At 42.5% G+C, this 24590-nt stretch overlaps 2 protein-coding genes across 4 annotated transcripts; both read left to right on the top strand.

Moving 5' to 3' along the window:
* Nucleotides 1-3092: 3092 nt before the first annotated feature.
* Nucleotides 3093-16325, top strand: LOC135503267 (golgin subfamily A member 3-like). Of its 3 annotated transcripts, XM_064796770.1 has the most exons (15): nt 3093-3120; nt 3753-3972; nt 4320-4556; nt 4865-5094; nt 5570-5587; nt 7391-7517; nt 7711-7826; nt 8136-11036; nt 11384-11615; nt 11787-12001; nt 12206-12484; nt 12760-12993; nt 13111-13256; nt 13526-13639; nt 14154-16325. In XM_064796770.1, the coding sequence occupies exons 2-15, from the start codon at nt 3807-3809 to the stop codon at nt 14329-14331; spliced, it is 5193 nt and encodes a 1730-aa protein (XP_064652840.1). In that variant the 5' UTR covers nt 3093-3120; nt 3753-3806; the 3' UTR covers nt 14332-16325. The 3 variants fall into 3 exon arrangements, with proteins under 3 accessions (XP_064652840.1, XP_064652848.1, XP_064652856.1); XM_064796778.1 differs by lacking the exon at nt 5570-5587; XM_064796786.1 differs by lacking the exons at nt 3093-3120; nt 3753-3972; nt 4320-4556 and having other exon boundaries at nt 4963-5094; nt 5570-5609.
* Nucleotides 16326-18818: 2493 nt separating this feature from the next.
* Nucleotides 18819-21809, top strand: LOC135503286 (heat shock protein 70 A1-like). The gene has a single exon (XM_064796798.1). The coding sequence runs from the start codon at nt 19179-19181 to the stop codon at nt 21081-21083; it is 1905 nt and encodes a 634-aa protein (XP_064652868.1). The 5' UTR covers nt 18819-19178; the 3' UTR covers nt 21084-21809.
* The last annotated feature ends 2781 nt before the right edge of the window (nt 21810-24590 follow it).

Here is a 24590-nt window from a genome sequence, read left to right as displayed (position 1 = left end):
ATTTGTCCTGGACTTTCACGTTGTGACTTCAGGCTTAAATCTGGAGCAGAGCACGACTGTTTTCTGTTCCGAACCTGAGCCATGAAAAACGAAGACACCAACTCATTATTGATACGGATTACTGGAATATTCATGTTGGGTTTGGCACAAGTGAGTTCTAAATCTGGGGTGCTATGGAACAGAGGGTTGACCGGCTGGAAATCAAGACTACCCGATAACAAGAACGGACTGTGATCGACTTGAGCTGATTTCAGACTACATGTGCAACTCATATTGTTATTAGCCAATCCAGGATCTCCAGACTTTGAGGTTTCCAGTGGAATTGAGTCCCTGGAGGTCATTTGTGAAGCAGACAAGGGAAATGTCTTGAATGATAGATAGTTTGGTTCTACTGTCTCCAGCTGGCTCACTGTGATAGGTCTGGATGCAGATGGCAGATGACCATTACAACTCTTCTCCAAGTGAAGACTTAGGTACGTAGGTTCACACGCGGGATTTTGCTTCCCATCATTTGGAGGATTTTCCTGACCAACATAATCTGAAAAAGACCAGCAGAGCAAGTTCAATCACTCTTTTAAGTTGTAAAAATATTGCTGGGACTGTAATACCTTACTGGCAGAAATGCCCAAGAGTCTTTTTAGTCTCTACAACAAACACTTAACCTCCTTTACAGCTGGCTGGTATAAAGTCTTCAATAACAACACTACGAACATTTCTTACCAGAAATGTCTTCATACTTGGTTGGATCTTCACAGACAGAAAAACCTCTGATGCTTAGTCCATTCTCTGGCTCGTCAGACGAGAACTTGAGGGAAGTTGCAACTGATGTGATGGTAGTAGATGTTGAACAAGAGCCCCCTAAGGAGTCACACTGCTTCACAGTCACCTGGAAAACAAAGGGTACACATTATTAAAAGACCCCTATTCTCAATTTGGTACCCAGCTCTAAAAGGTAAGGTGCAGAAATACTGCTTCCATATTCTATCTTGATCTTTATCAATTCATGGTAATACCCATAGCTATAGCAGTACTAAAGACAGATTTAGTTTTAGTTATGTTGCCTTTATAGCTAGTATAGCACACAGGTCTGGAGCTCATCGACAAGAGACAGCTTCTCATGGAACTAGCTGTCTGGAGAACTTACCTGTTCATTTTCATTCAGCTTGAAGGCAACCCTCTTCCAGTCTAAAGGAGTTCTTACCAAACCAGATCGTATCTTTATCTTCTGCAACCTCTTTTGCTGGCGCCTTTTGTTGTAGTAGGGATCTTTCCTCTTTTTTCTTTGGCTGAAAATGAAAAATTAATTGGTGTAATGAAATGCGAGGCGAGCAGTCAGTCTTGCTCATTTGTAAGGTGAACTTCATTATGTAAAAGATTGAAAATGTTAGGAGAGGATTCTCATTTGTTTTGTTTTTTAAAGCCTTCGAGTCTAAGAGCCATGGAACATAAATTTTATCAGGAATACTGAATAAAACAAAAAAATTATAGCACTAGACATTCTGATTCAGAGTAATACAATCAAAGATGTTGTCCATGGATCTGCAGAAATTAGGTAACTTCAGGTGTTGAGGATGAGAGAGAAGTCAACCGTATGGCTGTCAATAGTCATTTATAGAATAACCTACCAATAACAGATATAGCATCCAACTACTCCAATCACCATCATAGATAAAATTGATGAAATTACTATGGTAGTATTACGTATGTGACCTGAAAATAGAAGTGGGCAATATACATAGCAATAATCATTATCAAGTTCCCCAATAATAACATCCATTGTTTCAATAAGTCTGCCATAATTCGGCAACTATTATCTTTTTGAAGTTTGTTGGCCAAAGGTAAAAGGTTTTACCTGGCTTTTTAAAACATCCTGTCTCAAGATAAGAACCATTGTATTGTATTTCGACAAATCAAACACAAAACACAGGCAGGCACTTGCACTTGAAGTCAAATAATGAAATATGGAAATGTTTTCAACGGATTTCTTACTATTTTCCAATGCTTCATAGCTAACCAGGAAAGGTAATGTGCCGCCACCATTTGTTGGAATGGAGTAGTATTTCAGCCAAACTCGGTTTTGATCAGCAATATAGTCCTTTGGGACGAGTTTTCCACACTCCTCGCCTATGACTAGCCTCCTGCCAAAATAGTCAAATATTCCATATTCCAAGAACGTGCCAAAACATTGATTGTTTTCAAGTCTTTTTGGAAGGTCGAGGTGGAGGAAATGAATTTTGATATGAAGCGGTCCGCCTGGGCTGATGTCCCATTCGCACTGGATAAAGTTTCCATTCTTGAGCAAAGGTTGTGGGACGGTTATGTTACCTCTGGTATTGTTCAAGAGTATGTAACAACCTCGGTCTGACATTTGGGCCGCTGTATCTTCATACTGGAATCAATAAAAACTTGTTATTACAACTAAGCTTAGCCTGCCAAGGGAATCATCCACGCGTTAGTTTATAAAACATATTGGCCAAGGGCAAGGCAGGGACCCTGCGATAGGCTGAAGGTTGAACGTCAGAACTCATAATTTGGCCACATTTGAGACCGAGTGAGTCCCACATTGCCAGCATGTAGCACAGCATCGTCAGGATGGTAACAAGTGACAAAATTCATTCGCCCTTCTTGGCAATGCATTGAAGAGTCTTGAAGCTGTTGGTGTCTCCTGCTAACGACACGCGCAGGGAGGCCTACTAAATGCGATTAACTGTTGAAGAGAAATTTTAATTAAGCGCCCTTACTTCATTAGCGCTAGCCACTATAACCTCGAATTCCTGTGGAAGAAAAATCACAGAATGTATCAATCATCATGTACATCATACATGTAGGGTCTAGTAGTATGTCATGTATGTAGTGTTATCATATGTTGTAGAGCTCAGGCTTTTTGTTCAAAAAGTGAAATGATCTGGTAGTTTTAGATTACCATTGTAACCTGATGGGCTAGACAGAGACTTGGGATGAATATGTTCCATAATAACACCATCAATGCCGAAATCTTTTCTTGGATGTAGTTAGATTGTAAGTGGCATAAAAATTCGTGTTTCGTATTCAGCGCCATTGCTTTTTATTCTCGCCTTCTCGCGAGAACTGATGACGTAGCAAGCACTGTCAACATACCGGGTTGGTGAAAATATTGATTAAAATTCGCATTTTCCTCCAAAAGTATCCGTTTTTTCTATATTTGGGTGATGGACATGGATTATACATGTTATTACTGTCAGTTGTTCATAGTCTATATGTATCCGAACGTCATTGATTTGGGTTTAATTTTGATGTAAAAATATTTTTGTTTTGCCTTGCAGACCGCCCTGTGCATAAATGTACATAGCCTATACACTACAATGTGCACAATCCTACAGAACATGTAGTGCCTAGCCTAGTAATCTTTGGATTGGCATTTCATCAGTTACAGTTGCAGTTGCGAACATGACACCTTGTAAGCTTGTTGTAGGCCTATATGTAATGTAATGTTATGTATGTATGTCGATTGGTTGAGTCCCGTTTATATTGACACTTGTTTTTGTCAATTTCGAGTCTTCAAGGGCGTGTCAGTCGAGGTCAACAAAGGATACCGATAAGGTTACCGTAGGGGAAGAAGCTGGGATTGGCCTGTTCTCCGACGATGGATTTTAGTCTAGACTCGACTGAATTTAACTAAAACTAAAGTAAAGTTCTACTGAAATGAAATCCTGTGTACTCCCGTGATTATCAATATCATTACAGATTTTAGAATTTATTTTCTTTTGTTTCAGGTTGATACAACTGTATACTCGGTGTCAGAGAGATGGGGCCTACAATGAGGCCTGATGGAGCCTTATAATCTGACTTTGGAACAGGTCACTTTTGACGAGAGGGACCTGTCTCCTAATCAGGAGTTAGACTCTTTCAGTAACGTTGTGTGCTTCGACTCCGAATTCGGTGAGAAACAAAAGCCAGAACCTTCATCACCGTCTACTTCATTCATAACTGAAAGTAAGTCGTGGGGTCGAGCATGTTCAGCCAGGTGTCAATAGAATATCTGGTTCATGTCATCATTCGTTGATGTCGTCTTCAGCTTGTGATGACGAACCAAATTGATGAAAGTACTCAAGACTTAGTCTTATTGTCGGGACTCGACAGCCCCACCTGATAAAATTATGCCAACCTAGACGTCCTTATCGCATGGTCATACTTTTCTGTGGTCACAAAATTCACTTAAAATAAAGATAAAAGCATTTTTTAGACCAACATTCACTTTTTAATAGCCAGGGTTGCGTTACAGCCACCAAACAAGGTCAGCCTGCCCTGATGCTTACTTCACTGCCTTTACTATTTTTCAGATTTCACTAGTCCTAAAATCAAAAAGACTCCAGTCAAACGTTCCAGACTGCCAGCAGCAGAAAGTACTCTGAGGGAAGAATCATTCCTTGGAGGTGACAATCGCTCAACATCTGGTAGATTCGACCCTGAGGAAGCAGGCATTATACCGATAGACTACCAGCTTCACTTTGATGATCCAATTGTGCATTCACCTGTTAGCGGCATAGTAACCAGTCCTTTTGCTCAAAAGCATTTAGGTAAGTGCAGCATTTAGGATCAGTGGTGGCTAAAATTTTAATAAATAGGGATCACTATTCCGTTCAACTTTTTGATTAAGTTCTACATTTGTTACATTGCTCAAATTGTGTCTGAAATTGTAGAAATGTTCTTCAATATTTCTCAGAAATATGATCAGTTCCACAGATTGCACAGTCCTGCACTTCTCCCTTTGTGCATACTTTTGTTATTCCACCAACTGTCCTAAAGTAAGCGTAATAACAAAAGTCATATTGATGGTCACTCGGACAATCAGCCCTCACCATACTTTTTAAACTCTATTCTTCAGATTTTCTCAGGAGCACTCCAACCAAAGACTTTCCAGTTCCTGCAGTGCAAGAAGCTGTAGAAATAAGCGATTCACCTGCAGAACCTTCATCAGAAGAACTTACTGAATCCGACTCGGCTATTGCTGGTCTTCTAGCACTCGATCCAAAACCGCGCAGGAAATACAGATCTGCGAAAGTCCACTGCTCAGGGTATCAGCCACTGGACCTGCCCACGGTCAATCAGATATTGGTAAGTATTTGATGCCACCAGAAATTATCTGGCTGGCTAATCTAGATGGGTTTTCATCCATCAACAAGCTTCCTTGTAGTTCACTTTTGCATGCACTGCAGCTGAATTGTGCAGCGAAGAGTTGATATTCTTGCCAGGTGGGTTTCACTCACAGATTGATTGTTTGCATGATGTGTTTGTATATCTACAGCTAGTAAAATCACAAAATTCCTTTGTGTTCACTAAGTTCAAAAACAGAAAGGCCCTTTTCATTCCAAAATTTTACCAAAGCCAAGAAAATGGTTTAGAAATTTAGTTAAATGTTCAAAATTTGCTGTCAAATAGAATAGAACTCAACATTAGGAAAATGCTTTCTTTGGTGATGGGCCACTATTGGTTGTGGGTTAATGGCTAAGATGTAAATATGTTTAGAGCATAGCCTCCCACAGATATCTTTTAGTAGCTCCTCCCCTTTTAATTTGTGCCATCTTTGCAGGGCCGGCTCATTAGTGAGGTATACTTGGTTCTAGTTCACCGTAAGAATTCCTTAGCTGTTGTTTTCTCTGTACATTAGGCTGCATTTCTTAGTCATTTAGATTCTCATCGTCATCAAGGATTTGAAAAAAGGTTAACAGTTGAGTTGGTTTTTGTGGAGCTTCCAAATCCTGGATTTGGTGAGTGGGTACTATTCCACAAAGTTGATCACTCTGGAACGAAAAGTGTTATGACAGAATTGTAGAGAGAAAGTAAAATAACAGTGGTCATGCAATCTGTCACTTTTCAAAATGATTGTCAAAATCGAAATGAGAATCTAAACTTCCCAAAATTTTGTAAGAATTTGCTTAAGTCATACTTGAACATTTCCTTCAAATGTTTGTGTGTCATAGTTGCTTTATTCTGCTTTTTCCTACAAGACCTGGTCTGGCTGGATGTTGAACATAGACCAGTCCATTCCAATTTGACACTGTTAACTTTGTCATCATTAAAATTTCAAAACAGTTTTAAGGCATCAATTGCATTTGAAACTTCAGTACTGGATAGTGGTAGAGCTGATATTGTTTGGTGATATGTTGCATAAAGGTTTTGGGTATTTTATTGCAAAATTTGTCTGAAATTTGTCTGTTTTATGATCAAGTTAATGGTGCAGTGTTTTGTGTATATGTCCTGTTCCGCCGTGTCCTTATCTATGGTTGGCTGTGACAATGTATTCTCGATTAAAGAAAGACTTTTCAGGTCATGTACTCAAATACCAATACTCATTCCTCAGGTACTTATCTCACAGAATCGAAAGGATTGAAAAAAGTGATTTGCGCAATGTGAGCTAAACTGGTATGGATTTGCTTTGTTCAGGTGCATGGGTGCTTTGGGATGGAAAGGTGGCGCTGCTCCAAAGACATGTAAAGAGTAGCAAACAATATTGGCTGGAAAACTTTCTAACAAGGGACTGTAATTTGTAGAGAAATCATGAGAAGTGTCTTTAGGTCCTGTACTCAAGTCATGATGACAATAACATAGATACTCTTTATGGCTTTCCTATCAATTATCACAATGGGTGATATGAATAAAGACTAGCAACTGCTTTTACTCTGGTTTTGTACAGGAAGGCCTAGTGTAAATGTACATGGAGATTTAGATAAAAGCATTTGCTTGTCTTTATTCATATCACCCATTGTTTGAGTACCGTACAGTTGCAACAGCATTTATTAGCATCAACAGTTGCTTGTGTATGTTTGGGTAGTATACAGGTGGTTAATTGATGCACAACTACAAAAAAATGTTTATGCCAACACTGCATGTTTGGTTGACTCTGTGCCAATGTTGAGTTGTTTTTGAGTGATGTGTTGAATACTCCATTGTGAAGTTGTGTGGTAAAATTGAAAGTTAAAAAGACTTGTCTCAGTTGGCTGTACTTGGCTATGTAGGCTGCTATTTGCTAAATGTTATGCATTATCCTGGCTATTCTCTTGCATCGGTCTGTTCAATTCCCCTCTCCTCATAAAGCTTGTATAGAACCATAACATTTGCATGTAAAACAGCCTTGGGCTATCACCAAATTAACTGTCTTTTATAAGAGAGAGCATTGTATTTTCGGACAGAAGGACTGGTCTTCATCAAACCTGAATAATCAATTGACAAAACATGTTTAGAAAATATGAGTGGGTTATACTGTAGTAACCCGAGGGGTCATGTACTGCTGATTTCCATATTCCAACTGGAAGCTTGTCATTGTGCCAAAGATATATTGATGTTTTTCTAAAGCCTAAATATTTTGGGGACTTCCCCATTTCCACTGGACTCAATGTGAAGCATTTTTCAGGCCAAACTACAGATGTCTGCTGAGATGGATCTTCCTAGCGAAGGTGGGGGTGACCCGGATAACCAAGATTCCTTCACAGCATTCTCGTCCACTACGGAAGCTTTAGCGTTACAGAAGTCTGTCATAGGTTAGTAGATCAGAAATACAGGCCTTTAAGACCGACATTGTCCAGATACTACATGTACATGTAAATAAACATCGGGTTAAAGGCACTTGAGATTTCTATATATAGAGGAATACTTAAATGCGTTGCTGACCTCGTCTGACCCACTCTACATTGTTTTCCTTTGGCATAAATCTTTGTGCAATCTTTTTTTCAGGCAATACGAGCTTGGCGCCGGCATCGGCTGATGAGATTGCCAGAATCATAGCCCTAACACAAGCCCAGTTGCAGCTCAACACCAGTGATGGTGCAGATGGAGATACTGCGTCTCAGGTAGATCACATTTTCATCGGACTGACTGTTCTGAAATCAAGATTCCTGCTCCACACTTGTGATTTGTGGTTTCATTTGTGGCATTGATTATTCATCTTTAAATTCAAAATATAAGGCAGCACAACGTGCGGTTCAATTCTTACTTAATCTTAATGGATACATTTGTGCCATTGTATGTCAGTTTCTTTCCATTTTAGTATTGTAAATATCTTCATGTCTCTCTCTCTGCCATGTGGTGAATTGGGGAGGTGAGCATCGATAGAAAATACTTTCAGATTCATAGCTCATACATTCTTTCCACTGTTTCAGGCTGGGATGGAGGTTATTTCCCCAACAGCTTCAGCATCCAGTGAATTTGGTGCAACAAATGGTGATCTTGACGAAGGGTCCATAAACGACACAGACTCCAACAGTAGTGGACTTATCCGCATCCCAGCTGCCGAAATGATGATTACCAACACTAAAGGAGATGGGAAGGTCTATCGGGAACCTACGGCCGATATTAAAGCAAAATTGAAAGCAAAAGCCCGTGCAAACAGTAAGGCTAAGGCTAAAAGGGAAAAGAAGGCTGAGAAGAAAGGAGATGATATGGATAGAGTGCCTGTTCGAGAGAATTCGAGTTTTACTGACTCATCTCAGACTTTGTCCCCTAAATCTAGTCGGAAGACTCCTGTTAAAACAAACTCTGAAGATAGATCTAGTGGGAATGATGGTGGTGGTGATACTGCCTTGAATAATCAGCCTGCGGTTGAGAGAAGTGCATTTGTTTCGCATGGGGCATTAGGGGACCAGGACGCGGGTGCAATCGGTACACAGGGTGCTGGGGACCGAATGCCAAGAGCATTTAAGACTGTTGAGGTTGGGTTAGGTGGGAAGAGGGAACACAGCACTGGCCACACACCGCCAGTAAAGGACCCAGGATTTCAACCTATTGTCAATCCGAATGACTATCCTTTAGACGAAGCTTTGAAAGTTATAGCAGAGGTGCGGGGGAAGGATTCTGGGACTGATTTGCAGCAAAAGGTTATGGCCGAGATTCAGGGGAAGGATTCTGGCATTGATATCCAGCAGATGGAAAGGAGTGACGTTGTCGATCGGAATGAGCCAGATGTGCAACCAATCCCAGTGAGTACCTCTACGCCTGCTACAACACCAGGAAAGCGGGCTCCAGGTGGTGCGGACATGAACCGTTTTGGTCAGGAACGCAGCTATGGTCTTGGCTTATTTAACGTGAGTGGTGGATTTTTGAATCGAAAGCCTGCGAAGGAAAGGAATGGCGAGTTGGATAGAGTGTTACGTGAGAAGGCTCATCTTGAAGGACAGATTGAAATGTTGAAGTTGGAGGCTTCATCGGCGGTGCGTGAGCGTGCAGAGCTGCAGGCTCAGCTTGGTGCCTTAAAATCACAGCTTAAAAACCAGTTGACTGGGAGTTCAGGTGCCTTCAAAGATAGAGACATCCTCCTCGGTGATATCAGAACTCTGAAACAGAGACGTGATGAGCTTGAACATAACATCTCACAAATCAAGAAGTCATTAGATGAGAAAAACACTGAAAATCAGACACTTTCGGCCGATCTGGATTTGTCAAAATCGGCAAATGACAAACTGCAGGAGAAGATTGTCGAGTTGCGCGGTGAGATTCAGATGCGTGAGACAGTAATTCAGGAATTAAAAACCAAGATTCTCGATATCAACCAGGACTTGCAAAGTGTGCGGCAAGAGAAGCGACAGAGTGAGAATGAGATTCGGTCAATACAAAACGAGATTGGTGCCTTGACCAAAACCAAGGATTGGTACCAGCAGCAGCTGAAGGCAGCCCAGGAGGCTCGGGCGCAGCTACAGAAAGAGCTCTCCAAGAACCAATTGAGCATCATGGAGCAGGCAAACCAGATTGAGAGACTGAAGTCTGAAGGGAGTCAGGTTAAGTTACAGCTGTCTGAGACCCAGCAGAAGGCCTTACAGGAGAAAGAGTTGCTGTTTGATAACTTGGAGAGGATCCAGGCTGATATGTTAGAACGTGAGGCGACGATGCATCAGATGGAGAACCAGGAACGAGATGTGGAGGAGACACTGCAGCAAAGGATACAGAGGGTAGAAGAGGAGAAGTACAAACTTGCTCATTTGGTGTCCACGACAGGCGACCTCGAGCAGGAGTTGCTGAAGACAAGACATGAGTTGGAACAGAAGGAGTCACAGGTTGGTTTGCTGGAGCAAGAGCATACAGAGATGTTGAAGAAGCTAACGCTTTCACAAGAGATGATTGCACAGGGTCAAAAAGATTATGAGACTTTAGAAATTAAATTTGTTGAAGCAGAATCCAGGTTGAGGGAGTTCAAGAGTACGTTTTCCGACAAGGATCAAGAGATTTTGACCTTGAAAGACCAGAAAGCTGCTTTAGAGGTGGCACTGTCTGCTGCTAATGAAGAGAAGCGTTCTATCGATGAGGCCTTGTCCATGTTGCGACAAGACATGGGACGGGTTGAGTCGACATTTCGTGACATGAAGCAGGAGATGAATAAGAAGGCTCTTCAGTTGGAGAAGGTAGAAAAGGAGAAGGGTAATCTCACGTCGGAGTTGGATCAAACCAGGGAGGATTTGAAGCTTCAACAAAAATCGTTCGATGAGTTTAACAGCTCAATATCGGATCGGTTTGTTATGGTGAATGAACTTCAGGAGGAGAAACAGAGGTTAGAAACGGAGACGGAATCTTTGAAACGTGAGCTGCAGACTCTGAACGAATCATTACAGAGTCTTTCCCAGGAGAAATCCCTTGTTGAGACTGAGTTGACGAAAGCTGAGGAACAGTCAACAGAGCTGGGAGGCCACTTGAATAAAGCTTTGGAGGAGAAAGCAATTTTGGAGAGCAGGATCGAGAGTCTTTTAGCAGACCAAGAGAAACATGCAGCTGTTAGCCAGGAGAATGAGACCTTGAAATCTTATGCCACTGAGTTGCAGACCAAAGCTTATGGTGAGATCATGCGATATCAACAAGAGGTGCAGAGACTGACACTGGAGGTCGACAAGGCGCAGAATCTATTTACTGAGAATGAACAGGTTCATGGCGATGATGTTGCGGCCTTGCTGGTGAAGTTAGAAGAGTCAGTCATGGCGCAACAGAAGGCTGAGACTGAGATGGTGGAGCTGAATCGTAAGATTGCTGAAGGAGAGCTGGCCAGTAAAGAGGAGGAACATCTCAGAGACCAAGTACAGGTAAGTGTCCCTTTCCTCGATATTTTGAAAGAAGAGGTGTTGGTGTCGTTCCTACTTTAAATTTGATGTATTTAGTTGCTCAGTGGAAAACTGGTTTCCTATACCATTCCTGTGTAAAGGTTTGTGGGTTCGTTCCCCTTGCTCTGGGTTTGACTGGGTAGTCGTAGTTGACTACAAAAGTAGGCTGATAACTTTGTCTGGATCATCAAGGCCATACATACATGTACAAGTAAACACACTGGTGTAACCTTTGGACTAGCACCAAGGCAAGATAAACTTGAAATCTTCTACCAGTGTGAGTAACTGTCCTAAATGCCATTGACAAATCATTTCCTGTTGAATTTCAGTCTCTTCTGGAAAAGGTAGACCTCCAACAGCAGAAGAAAGCCGCACTTGAGGCTGAACTGGATAACGCCCGAGAGTCAAGTCGGGAGGAGGTGAGACTGCACCGTGAGAGGATCACCCAGCTAGAGCAGCAGCTGCAGCAGGCTGAGGAGCTCTTCCTCCAGCAACAAGAGGCACAGGAGGAGAATAGGCAGCTGGCTCTTGACTTGGAGAGAGAGAAAGGGAGACTGGCTGGTGAGTCAACCTCTTCTTTAAATATTGATCTGTAGATGGTGAAGGATCAAAGAGTTTACAGTTTACAGTTTCTGTTAATTTTGTACTTTAGAAATTGATCTGTGTTGTCAGTATGGTGACCAGAATCCAGTCGACACTGCCTGGGTCTAAATTCTCACTCCTGTTTTCTAGGTGTGCTCCAGAGCCATGCAGCCCTCAAACGGCACACGAGTGAGCTTGAGGGTGCCTTGGCTGAGAAGGAGTCATCCATTGTGGAGGTGTCGGCCAGGACCCAGAGAGAGCTAGAGGAGGTGGCTAGGCTTGCTGAGATGAAGGAAGCTAGGATGCTTGAACTTGAGGGAAACGTTGACAAGGAGAAGGGAAATGTAAAGGATTTTAAGTTGCAGGTATGTTAAATTCTAAGCTGTTGCGATTTGTTGAGAACTTTACAATATGGTAGGAGGCCAGTCTTCTGTTCTGCAGTACATGTATGTGATCTAGGATTTGGTTCCCTACTTGCCACCAGTCTGGGCAAGTGATGAAGTACACCTCAGATCATCTCAATTTCTTTGAATATGATTTCCTGTAAGTTTGATCGTTGTATTTGTCAGGCTGCAAGTGAAAAGCTCAAGTACAGCAAACTTCGGAACCAAAACGAAGCCTTGAAACTAGACTACGAACAGCTCAAGAAGGAAATCGAACTTTCCAAATCCGACTACGAGAATCTGAAAAAGAATATCGACAGTGGTCAGTCAGGGGAGATGAAGTATAAAGCTGAGTTGGACACTTTGAGAACAGAGTACAGGATCTGTCAATTGGAGGTGGAGAGTCTGCAGAGACAGCTGTCTCAGAACACTGAGAAAGGACCAGTCATTGATGAGACTATTCGGGTAAGTAGAGGTTACTCCATGAGCAACCTTCAAGGAAGATTTCTTTATTTCTCTTGATTCTTAAGAGTCGGTGCACTGATTTTGTTACTGCAATTTTAAGTCAATTCCTGCTGTGAACTAGCAATCCATAGATTGTTTAATGAAGAATAGGTTTAGATTCCGGTCCTGTTATTCTGAAATGTAACTGGTCTCCCCCAGGGTTTCAGACTTCAGGAAGAATAATAACCAGATCAGAGTTTGAGCTTTTTTCTTGAAATATTGTCATTATATTTCAGACACTACATTGGCAAATAGAACAGAAGGACCAAGAGGTGAAAGGTCTCCGCGAGCAGCTCAGCCTGGCCGAGGAGAGGCAACAGCTTGAGGTGGACAATGTGAGGAAAGCACTGCAAAATAACAAGGAAGAGGTGGATAAACTGAGAGCAGAGCTGAGTCAGACCAGGAAGGAGAAGTTCACGTATCAAGCCAAGTTGTCTGAGCTGAGAGGAGCTGTCAAAGCTAGTCTTAAGGTATGTACTGTGTACATTTAGCGATAACCACTTTCGTCCCTTGATGAGGGAAAGCACTTGGCCTTGCAATATAGCAGTGACAACTGCATGTCTTATATACCTCATGTTTTATTCCAGGGTAAGAAGGGTAAAGAAGATGGTGGCCTCACGCCAGGGAAGGATGAGTCATGCCAAGCCAACGAGGAGGACTTCTCATATACGTCAGCTTTGTCCATCGTAGAGAAAATACTACAGGATAACTCACTGCCAAGTTATAACAGCAAGTAAGTGTCCGACATGGTTTGGCAGCTTGGTGCATTTCAGAGTAGAAATTGTTACTAGGCCAAGCTAAATGCTGTATAAGAGTAGAGTCATTGCCAGTTGTGGTTGTCTAACCAAAACCACTTGGATGGTGCTGATGGACCAAGAGTATTTGTGGTGAATAATACCAAAGCATATCTGTGGACTGTTGCTCTGTGTATGATTGGACAATACTATCTACCACATTTCTGTGAGTTCAAGTAGAAATCTTCAGTTGTAAGTATCTTTTCAGACCTCTTGCTGCCCTTGAGACCTGTCTTGGGTCTCTGCGATCAGAGATGACCAACCTCCAGAAGCAGATTGATGACCATACAATGGCTGTGTTTAACTCAACCCAGTCATGGAGGTAAGCTGTCAGCTTTCTTGTTTACAATTAACACTAACATCAGCTCATAATCAAAACTAATTGAGGTGGCATTCTCAGGTCAAAATTGGAATGGGTGATTGGTTTGTAAAACATGCTCTGCTACATAGCACAAAGTAACATGTGATATATAAATTTGGTCTTGTTTTCTCTGTAGGGTTTGCAGTGTCTAATAACTTGAACTACTTTCTGTGACGTCCCTCCTTTTCTAACCTGGCTTATCACAATTTGATGTAAATAGAAATGTACCAGAGGGGTCGAAAATTTGTTATACATGTACCTTAGGTGTTTGGTTCACTTATCCAGGGAACTGCTTTGTTCTCTTTGAACTTTTTTCTACTGTTGAGCACCAAGAAGGATTGTGTGAATACTAGGATAATGATACTCGTAAAAAAGTGTAAAACATAGCAGGTACTAGACTCAAAAAGAGGGCAATAGAAGTGCTGTGGTATATATTTGTTAAAGGCTTACATGCTGTTTCTTTTATTCACCACAGACAAGTTGAAAGTCACGTGGCGGACTTGAAGAACTTGTGCAAGAGTCACAATGGAGAGGCAAGTTCTGATGAACTTCAGGCCAGTAGTCAGAGAGCTGAACAAGAAATCCAGAAACTCGTCGCAAATGACATGAGGAGTAAATCAAAGCAACGACAAAACAGGACAATAGATGTGTAGTTAAGATGGATAGCCATTGTTCAAAAAAATGAGAAACATCAGTTTTTAATCTTGATGAATTTGTCACGAATGTTGTGGGAAATTATGTAAGGAGAGGTCATAAAAACAAGACGTTTGGCATGATATCATAAGTTAGCAATCTCTGTGTAATTTCGTTGTTGCATCCTTGAAAAGGCATCATAAAATGAAAAATTGTGATAAGTTATTGAAGTTTGATCACGATGTGCCAATACCTTGCATCACAATACAGCTGCCTACTTGTAGATATGTAGATATGTGGTGATATAAAGATCACAAAGCGCTTTGACAAGTTTTCTTTGTATTGCTATAAAATGATAGCAAATTTCTTTACTATTGTATGTGTTAGAAGGGCTGGTGTTGACCTCACAATTGCCAAAGGTGGTTTAGTGATATAAAAACACTTTGATGTGTCTGAAAAGTTTTCGCCAAACTATTAACATCCAGGCTGGATCAGGATAGAATTCTCTCACAATTAAATTGCAGTTTAGTGAAGAGATTGGCCTCATGTTTTCGCATAGCTGTCGTTTCCTGGTTTGTATCAGTATGACTCGGCTCCTTTTGGTGAAGGCTTGGTGGTCATCTTCGTTAAAAGTTGGTCTGCCATCCATGTGCTAAAATTAAGTGTATTTTCGACTGCCAAAAGGTTTGCATTGATGAAAATTGGTCGTTTTTATTGTTTTAATAGCTTGTTTGAACTTGAAGTGCTGTGAAACCTCTTGACTGCAATGCTGGTTTGGTATGGTAATTACAATGTAGCAGTTTTGTGTCCAGGGGAGGGTAATAAATCATGTGCCTATTTCAAGAATTTGGCTTCGGTGATCCCTTAAAAGGTGCGTAATAAATCTGAGTGTTGTCTGGAGTAGGGCTCTCTCAATCTGGCTAAGTTAGGACCTCCAACAATATCTTTTAGTAAGCCATTGTTTGTTGGAAGACTTGGTGTAGGTTCCTCCTAATACTGTCACACCAGCTATTACTTGCTGTGATTTAACATTTCTATCCAAATGGTCTGGTTTCATTGTAAATCTCGCTATAACCAAATAATGTTGATAACCATGATGCTTTATTTATTTGCACTGTATAACCTTGTTAATAAGTCAATATTATTGCATGTAGTATTATATTTATATAGGGATTTGTGCATCATAACAATTGAAGAATATATAATGGGTGATGTTCTTTGAAACCTCCGAAAAAGTATTCTCTCGGACTGTTACCTGGTGCGCGTGTGGTGTCAGAAATCAGAGAGAGGGGGTATCTGCAGTTTGAGGGACTGTGCATTTATACTTAGACAGTATCAAAATCTGGTGTGCAACGGTATTCTTCAGAACTTCTTCAACATTCCACTGTCTTGTGCGCTCATCATTGTATTAAATTGTCTTGACATTTACCCGAGTTGAATTTCAAAAAGCTTCCTTTCCAGTCATGGTTTGAAGTCAAAAGGACTTCATGGACAGTGCCTGATCAACACCTTTCTGCAGAAATGCAGAAACCGCAAATAATGTGTACATGTTAGCAAATTTAATCATTTCAGAAACCCACACATGCATGTTGATCCAACCTGGAAGGTGGAGAACATTTGAAGTTAGCAGTCCTTTTACATGTAACTATCAAGAAGATTTTTTTAAAGGGGAGTTCTTGTGGAACATTGTGAAGTTTCAGCCATCAGAAATTCCTAGCATCATCATTTTTGTATCAAGCGTGATAGAAGAACTCAAAGGTACAATATAATACTCTGATCGACCTTTAGTCGGAATGTGAATATGAATTTTAGATGGAATGAAGATTCAGTGAATTTCTGAAGGCGGCAATTTCTTGTGTGATTTCCCTTTTAAAACCTGTTAAGAGGTGTGATGATGTCCTTGTAAACCCAGTATGGTCATCCCTAAGTGTATGTTAAAAGTATGGAATGTGAGTTTCTACATCAAGATACAAAGTGTATGATGAGGCCATTATAAATAAAGATATATTTTATACTCGAGCCTTGTGTTGGTCACTATGCCATGCTGGTTGTTGGTGGTTGTGACAGCACCGACAGGTTGTGCCAGCCTGGTTTATATTCTTGGCACTGGTGTAATCGAGTGTGAGGGCCACTCTTTTCAACAGCAGAGGTTCCTCCTGGTTGCCCACTTCCGTCTGACAGTAAAAATCGCCCAAATTCTGTAGAGTGAGCCATGTTGACTCGCTACACAGACCCCCAGTCCTTGTCTTCAGCCTGGAACAGTCGCCACCGGCGCAGCCAACCCTGAATTGGTCTGTGATTGCCTCATCTCTCCTACCGTGTCTGCAAAACAGTTGAGCTGGGATGTCCGATTCAGTCTGTTTCATCTCTCTCACCATGTTGGTAACACTGATGAGCTGCAAGGGCCGATTTGGTCTGGTTGTGTCACTGTCTTCTCAAGAGGGCATGCTTTCAGTGGACAGAGGCAGAACTCGCCGCAGCAGATGTCAGTGTCTTCCCAAGATGTCATTTTCGTCGTCTTCTGCGGAGGCGGAATTATAGCCACAACAAAGGACGTGACGTGTCTTCCATTAGAGTGCGGTGGTATTATTTTAGGGCCATACAAACAGTGTCCCAGAATATGGTCTTATAAAAGGGCACCTCAATGTCTTTCCCATGGTGCACGCATCGCTCGTCTCCTCTTCTTGTGACTGTTCTCATCGTGTAGTCTACTCAATGAAACAGCCAGGGCCGATTCGGTTTGGTTATGGCTCTCTCATCTTTCCCTTCGTGTCCGCTTTGGTGTCATTAAGACGGTCAAAGCATTGACACTGCTCCCCCTTTGGTCAGTATGTGTTGTCCCGTACTGTGTGTGATGAGACAGTCTCACCATGTTAGACCTTGAAACGGCCAGTCCCCGCTTTGGTTTGGGGGTGACAGTCTCTGGCCGTGTTTGGTTGTGACTAGCTCACCGTTTTACACGATGAAGCAGGCAGTCCGCGATTCGGTCTGGTTGTGACCGTCTCACTGTATGCGTTCTACTGGTGATGCACACACACATCATCATCATTCCGCAGACTACTTTTTAGTTGTTATAACTACTGTCCCAACAACTTGATCACCATTCTCCTGCGGCATTGTCGTGCAATTAATGTAATATCTGCACGAAAAATCTATGTTCTATGGCCCATGAGAAACAAATATGGGTCTTTTATCACTGAAAGGCGAGGCAGTCGCATCGTCAAGAAGCCAGCTAGGTTGCGCCTTTTGGTCTTGTTGTGACACTGTCCCAGCTTGTATTTATTTTAAACATGGTAAAAAAGCCATTTCCCTATAGTCTGGTTATCCTCGCATACCAGGGTCAGTGGCATGCTCTCCAACTTCTCCACACACAGAGGTGAGTACCGAGTGAAAGGGCTGAGGCTCAGATGCGTTGCAACAGTCTCTGGGAAAAAGACTCACCGACATCGTAAAGGACACACAGAGGTGAGTACCGAGTGAAAGGGCTGGGGCTCAGGATGCGTTGCCACAGTCTCTGGGGAAAGACTCACCGACATCGTAAAGGACACACAGGGGTGAGTACCGAGTGAAAGGGCTGGGGCTCAGGATGCGTTGCAACAGTCTCTGGGGAAAGACTCACCGACATCGTAAAGGACACACAGAGGTGAGTACCGAGTGAAAGAGCTGGGGCTCAGGATGCGTTGCCACAGTCTCTGGGGAAAGACTCACCGACATCGTAAAGGACACACAGGGGTGAGTACCGAGTGAAAGGGCTGGGGCTCAGGATGCGTTGCAACAGTCTCTGGGGAAAGACTCACCGACATCGTAAAGGACACACAGAGGTGAGTACCGAGTGAAAGAGCTGGGGCTCAGGATGCGTTGCCACAGTCTCTGGGGAAAGACTCACCGACATCGTAAAGGACACACAGAGCTGAGTACCGGAGTGAAAGGCCCTGGGGCTTAGGATGCGTTGTCACAGTCTCTAGGGAAAGACTCACCGACATCGTGAGGGAGGAGGAGCAGTGCAACAGCCAGTGCAATCGCTCATCTACCACCCACAGAGTGTCACGGTGAAGCAGCCCCCTCCCCCACCCCGCCACACACACACACACACATGCACATTATCTGGTTGTTGCGTCTCTGTGTCTTTTATGAGGACAAAGTCACAACCAGAAATTTAGAATATGATCTCTGATATTAATATTACTCGGGCTGTGATGCACACATACCATGTGACTTTTTGAGGACAACGTCACAACCAGAAGTCTAGGATATAATCTCCGAATATGTTGATATTGCTCGGGCTCTGATACACTCGCCGAATAGACTGTCACTGTGTTAAAGCTATCGAATAATCCAGAACATAATTGATTGATGGAATACCCGGTATTCATCTTTTAGGTCATCTCCCTAAAAACGGAGATTGTACTGAAAGTCGGCTGACTGGAAATGGAACGGCAGTCGTAACACCTGTACTGGTCTGATATGTTGGTGTTGTACACATAGAACATTTAACTATTCTGAAAATCCTGGTAATCTATTTTAGTGCATGAGATATCGTCTGCTTGAAAACATGCCGGAAAAACCTACTTGCGTTTCATGAGCATAAAAGCCACATCGATTTTTCGCGCCAGCATTTGCAAGCCTGGACAACAAGCAGACTAGCGAAATATCAACGAACGAAAGGAAAAGACTTTGCTAAGTTCGCATTTGCCTGGAATTGTAATTTAACGTTCATTTCTTATACAAGGAGGAAGAAGTTTATCTTTTCAAAGTTTTATCTGAATAAGAAACTCTTGACTGTGCCTTGCAACGAACATTTTCGCTTTCTCAAGTGAACACTTTCGTTTCCGGATAAACTCTGTACAACTTCTGCGACAAAACGAAAATGACAGCCATTGGGATTGATTTAGGCACAACATATTCATGTGTTGCTGTCTTCCAGTACGGAAAGGTGGAGATTATTGCCAATGACCAAGGTAACAGGACCACCCCCAGTTATGTTGCGTTCACTGACATCGAGAGACTCATTGGCGACGCTGCGAAAAACCAAGTGGCCATGAACCCGAGGAATACGGTGTTTGATGCCAAGAGGTTGATCGGGAGGAAATTCACAGATGAAACGGTTCAGGGCGACATGCTGCATTGGCCCTTTGAGGTTGTCAATGATTCTGACAAACCGAAAATACAAGTTGAATATAAAGGCGAGCTTAAGACATTTGCGGCCGCGGAGATTAGCTCTATGGTGCTGTCGAAAATGAAGGAGACGGCAGAGGCGTATTTGGGACAAAAGGTCTCAGACGCTGTCATCACTGTCCCGGCCTATTTCAACGACTCGCAGAGACTATCCACAAAGGATGCAGGGGTTATCGCTGGACTGAACGTTTTGAGGGTTATCAATGAACCGACTGCGGCCGCCCTTGCGTATGGATTACACCAAAACCTGAAAGGTGAGAAGAACATCCTGCTCTTTGATTTGGGAGGCGGAACTTTTGATGTTTCCATCTTGACTGTGGATGAGGGGTCGCTGTTTGAGGTGAGGTCCACAGCCGGAGACACTCATCTTGGAGGTGAGGACTTCGATAATAGAATGGTTGATTATTTCGTGAAGGATTTCCAACGAAAACACAAAAAGGATATTTCCAGCAACCCGCGTGCACTGCGTCGTCTGCGCACAGCCTGTGAGCGCGCCAAACGCTCACTTAGCAGCTCCGCTGAGGCCACCATTGAGATTGACTCGCTCTGCGAAGGTGTCGACTTCTACACGAAAATAACTCGAGCAAGATTTGAGGACCTTTGTCTTGATCTGTTCCGTAGTACTCTTGAACCGGTGGAGAAGGCACTCAGAGATGCCAAAATGGACAAGGGTAAAATAGACGCAATCGTCCTTGTCGGAGGTTCAACACGTATCCCGAAAATCCAGAAGCTGCTCCAGGACTATATGGGTGGGAAAGAGCTGAATCAGTCCATCAACCCGGATGAAGCTGTCGCATACGGAGCCGCGGTCCAGGCGGCCATCTTGACCGGGAACAAGGATGAGGCCATCAAAGATGTCCTCCTTGTCGACGTCGCACCACTGTCGCTTGGTATCGAGACAGCCGGTGGAGTGATGACAAAACTCGTGGAGCGCAACCAAAAGATTCCCTACACGGCCAGCAAGACGTTCACGACGTATTCAGACAACCAGCATTCCGTCATGATCCAGGTCTTTGAGGGGGAAAGAACCATGACGAAAGACAACAACCTGCTGGGGCAGTTTCAATTAATCGGGATACCGCCAGCGCCTCGTGGCATCCCACAAATCGAAGTCTCATTCGATATCGATGCGAACGGAATCCTCAACGTGTCGGCGAAAGACTCCGGCTCCGGCAAGAGCAACAAGGTGACCATTACAAACGACAAGAGCAGACTGTCAAAGGCGGATATTGATAGAATGGTAGCAGACGCCGACAAATACCGCGAGGAAGACAACAAACAGCGAGACAGGGTGATGGCCAGGAACAACCTCGAATCGCTAGCGTACCAGTACAAGAGTGCAGTCGCAGAGGACAGCAGCGGGAAACTCACAGCAGACGACAAGGAAACAGTCAACAGAAAGTGTAATGACGTCGCGAGTTGGTTGGAGATCAATGGTGTGGCTGAGAAGGAGGAGTGTGATGACCAGATGAAGGCTATGCAGGAAGTATGTGGTCCCATCATGGCCAAGCTCCACGGTGCAGATGGTGGTACTCAGGAGCAACCAGAGCCAAGCCAGACCAACGGAGGAGGACCAACTGTCGAAGAGGTGGATTAAAGGTGAAATGCTTTGTTTCCCACAGCCCAACAGGGCTAATCCCTTCTGTTTGTAATTTAAAACAAATGACATTTAGATGTTATACATGTACAATGTTGTTGGTCGTTGTCATAGCTGTCACAACCAGCACAACCACGACGACTGTGTCCTTATACATACTTATAAATTTATATCTCCTGCCGATATCATGACTTGTCTAGGCAAAAAATTTTTTCGCGCTTTTCATGTCAGGTATTGAACAAATCAAAAGAAGGCCGTCTGTACTGAGGCCTGTACAAATGCATGTTCAGTGGAACCCCTCAGCAGCCACCTTTGTAAGCAAGACACCCGTTCTACTGATTCACCGATTTTGATCCCAAATGGATAATATCTATATGGGCTGACCTCTGTAATCAGGACGCTTTCCCAGGAATGACAGCATTGTTAGTCCCAAGGATGTCCTCAATAGAGAGGTTCCACTGGCATGGCATATGATAAATGTATCCTAACCAATATTCAAATTAGTCTTATCTATAGGGATGTTCTATTGTGTCTGAATGTTCCAGGGTAACTGTTCATTGATTTGATCATGAAATCATGTAACAATGTATTCGACATTGATTGAGTAAAAACTGACTTTATATCGTTTATAATTTATCTTCTAGCTCTTGTGCGCTGCGACATTTGAGAATTATTGATTGTATTGTGTGTTTGCTACATGTAGCTTTACTGAATAATAGCTGTATAAATGGTACATCTTGCGTTTATTCAATCATTTAAAAATCCAAAGCATCCTCATCTCTTCTGCGACGCCTTTAGTTAGATGAATCAATTTCGAGTTTGTGACAATGGGTGATATGAATAAAGACTAGCAAATGCTTTTACTCCGGTTTTGTAGAGAAAGGCCTAGTGTAAATGTACATGGAGATTTAGATAAACGCATTTGCTAGTGTTTATTCATATCACCCATTGTCATCTGCAGTACTGGAGGAGACACCAAAATACAAAAACCACAGCATGCGAATTATCATTTGAGTTTTCAGGGGAAGGTGCAGATGTGTCATCTTGACACGAATGAAAGCTGCTGATCGGTCGCTTGAATAGACTTTGATGAGGGACTTTCTGAAAACGCGACCAAAACGGACGTACCCTGCATGATGCTAGGACAATGTCGGCGTCTTTTATGTAAAACTTTAAAGGAGTCCACGCGAACAATCAAAGAACGCCATCGCCCGTTGCTGGACCCGGTGTAACGGGAGGACATGTCCCACTGAATTTAAGTACTGACAGATATTTTGATATATACTCCGCCATTTTTTGTATTTGCACCAAAACACTTGCAGTGTTTGTTTCATTTGTAAAGTGTTGCTCGCATTTCTACGTGCCGATATTTACCGCAGTATCTTATCATAACGCTATAAATTCTATCTATTATAAGGGGTACATAAAAAAGGGACCAGGGCATTCGTTCCTTTTTACACCGGTAAACACGGAATGCGTAATTTAAGGCCCCTGTCAGGAGATCACACAGGTCATCAAACAACAAGGAATCAAACCAACAAAACGATATAAAATATACACATTTAATTTGAAATATAAAATTGATCCAATAAAAATTAAGTGCAGCAAAAGACTGCGACCGAACAGTATAACATATATACATGTACATGACGTAAAACAATCTTGTTACTTTTATTTTTTATGCATTGTGTTACGAAGTACTTATTTTGATTACATTTGATACCAATTATACCCTCTAATGACAAGAAGTGACTCCACATATACTAACGTGTTGAGATTCGAGTCTACCAGTCACTAGTCAATTGAAGGCAGTAAATGACATACGACATCACCCTAATCATAGATACCCACACGTTATCATATACCTGAATTTAAAAATAAAGATAAATTCTTAAGAATCAATTTTTTTGTAGCAATTAGGCCTAATATAGTACTTTTACAGATCATTGAATAATTGTTGTTTTAATTTGAATTCTACGTATATACATCTGTTGTGTGTCTTCACCAACAAAATAATGGACCTAACATCGAAATAACAGTTTAAAACAATTAAATACTATCATAAAATCATAACATTAGTTACGGTGTGACACCTTTATGGTATCATGCAATGTCACGTTTGTAAAATGAAGTGCTATAGCCCGAGGCTATAATGGAGACGAAGGTATAGATGATGATCTCAGGGTAATTTCGGAGAATACTGGCAGTGAGTCGGCAGCAGCGTCCTGACCAGTTCTTGAAGCGGATGGCGCTGATGGCTCCGCCCGCGGGGATAAGGACTGCTGTAGCGTTCGTCTTATCCGCTCCTGCGCGATCCGTCGGCGGGCCTCCTTTCTCGTGCGGCGTGTACATATTTGTGACAAGGCAATGATTAAGCACCAAAGGGACAGGACGATAAGCCATGCTATCACAGCAATGAACACCCTTTCGTTGGCAAAAACTGCCTCAACATCTGTGAATAAAGAAAATAATCTTGGTTTAAAAGAGACCCGTAAAAATGTCCAGCCCCAAAAGTTTGATTTTATTATATCTTTCTTGAGCCCAAAGAGTTTAATTCTACCCTATCCGTGTCTCGAGCGAAAAGGGTTGATTATATGCTATTCGTGTCTCCAGCGTGTTCCATCTTGCCCCCAACAAGAGAGTTTCGGCGGGCCAGACCAGTCTGAGAGGCAATTCTTGCCAGTTTCAGTTGCAAGCAAAGTGGTCAAAACGATTTGAGCCGATTTCCATATGATGGCAACGCGGAACAGACAAGCCTAAGCGTTCTCATCAAGCTGAAGGTTTTTTACTGCCGCCTACCTGTTTGCTGCTGTGTACTGCCACCTTGAGTGAGCGTGCCCTTGGCATTGTAGCAGATGAAGCTGCCCTTGGTGTTGAGACACACCTCATCAGTGTTAGGGCATGGGTTGTACAAACACTCGTTGATATCTAGAAGACAAATAAATCATTATCGTTTTGGCCGGGTCTATTTGGCAAGCAGCTCTCCGAACAGGCATCTTTTTTTGTCCTGTTTGGAGAGCCGCTTGCCAAACAGCACTAAAAAGCCACCCTGTTCGGCCAGCCGGGCTTGCCAAACAGGTAAAAAATCTACCCTGTTTGGCGAGCTGGAGACTTTACTTTAATATTAATGAGTTCGGCTCTCCATTCAGGACAAGAAAAAGTCGCTGTTTGGTAAGCCGGGCTTGCCAAATAGTCACTTCCTATCGTTTTAACCAATTAGATTTATTTTTAGCTATAGAGGAACCAAGACTTTTTTAGTCGGGGGACATGAAAACAGCGGAACCAAAGCAAATTGATTTTCAATGTTATGTAACAAAGATATTCAACTTATTTTTACTGTTTCAACACCTTACTTCAAGATCTCGTTACGCTGCTCAGTGCATGTTCTAAGAGAAACCGAAAAGTGTAAACGAGATGACAATTCAATAAAAGCAATGACTTTGCTGCATTGACTAAATTACAAAAGAAATGTTACGTACCATTACAGTGCTTTCCGTTCAGAGAGAT

Source organism: Lineus longissimus, chromosome 2, assembly GCF_910592395.1.
Source record: "Lineus longissimus chromosome 2, tnLinLong1.2, whole genome shotgun sequence".
In the NCBI taxonomy this organism is placed as follows: Eukaryota; Metazoa; Nemertea; class Pilidiophora; order Heteronemertea; family Lineidae; genus Lineus; species Lineus longissimus.
Note: the sequence above shows the minus strand (reverse complement) of the source record. Positions and strands in the feature narration are given on the sequence as shown.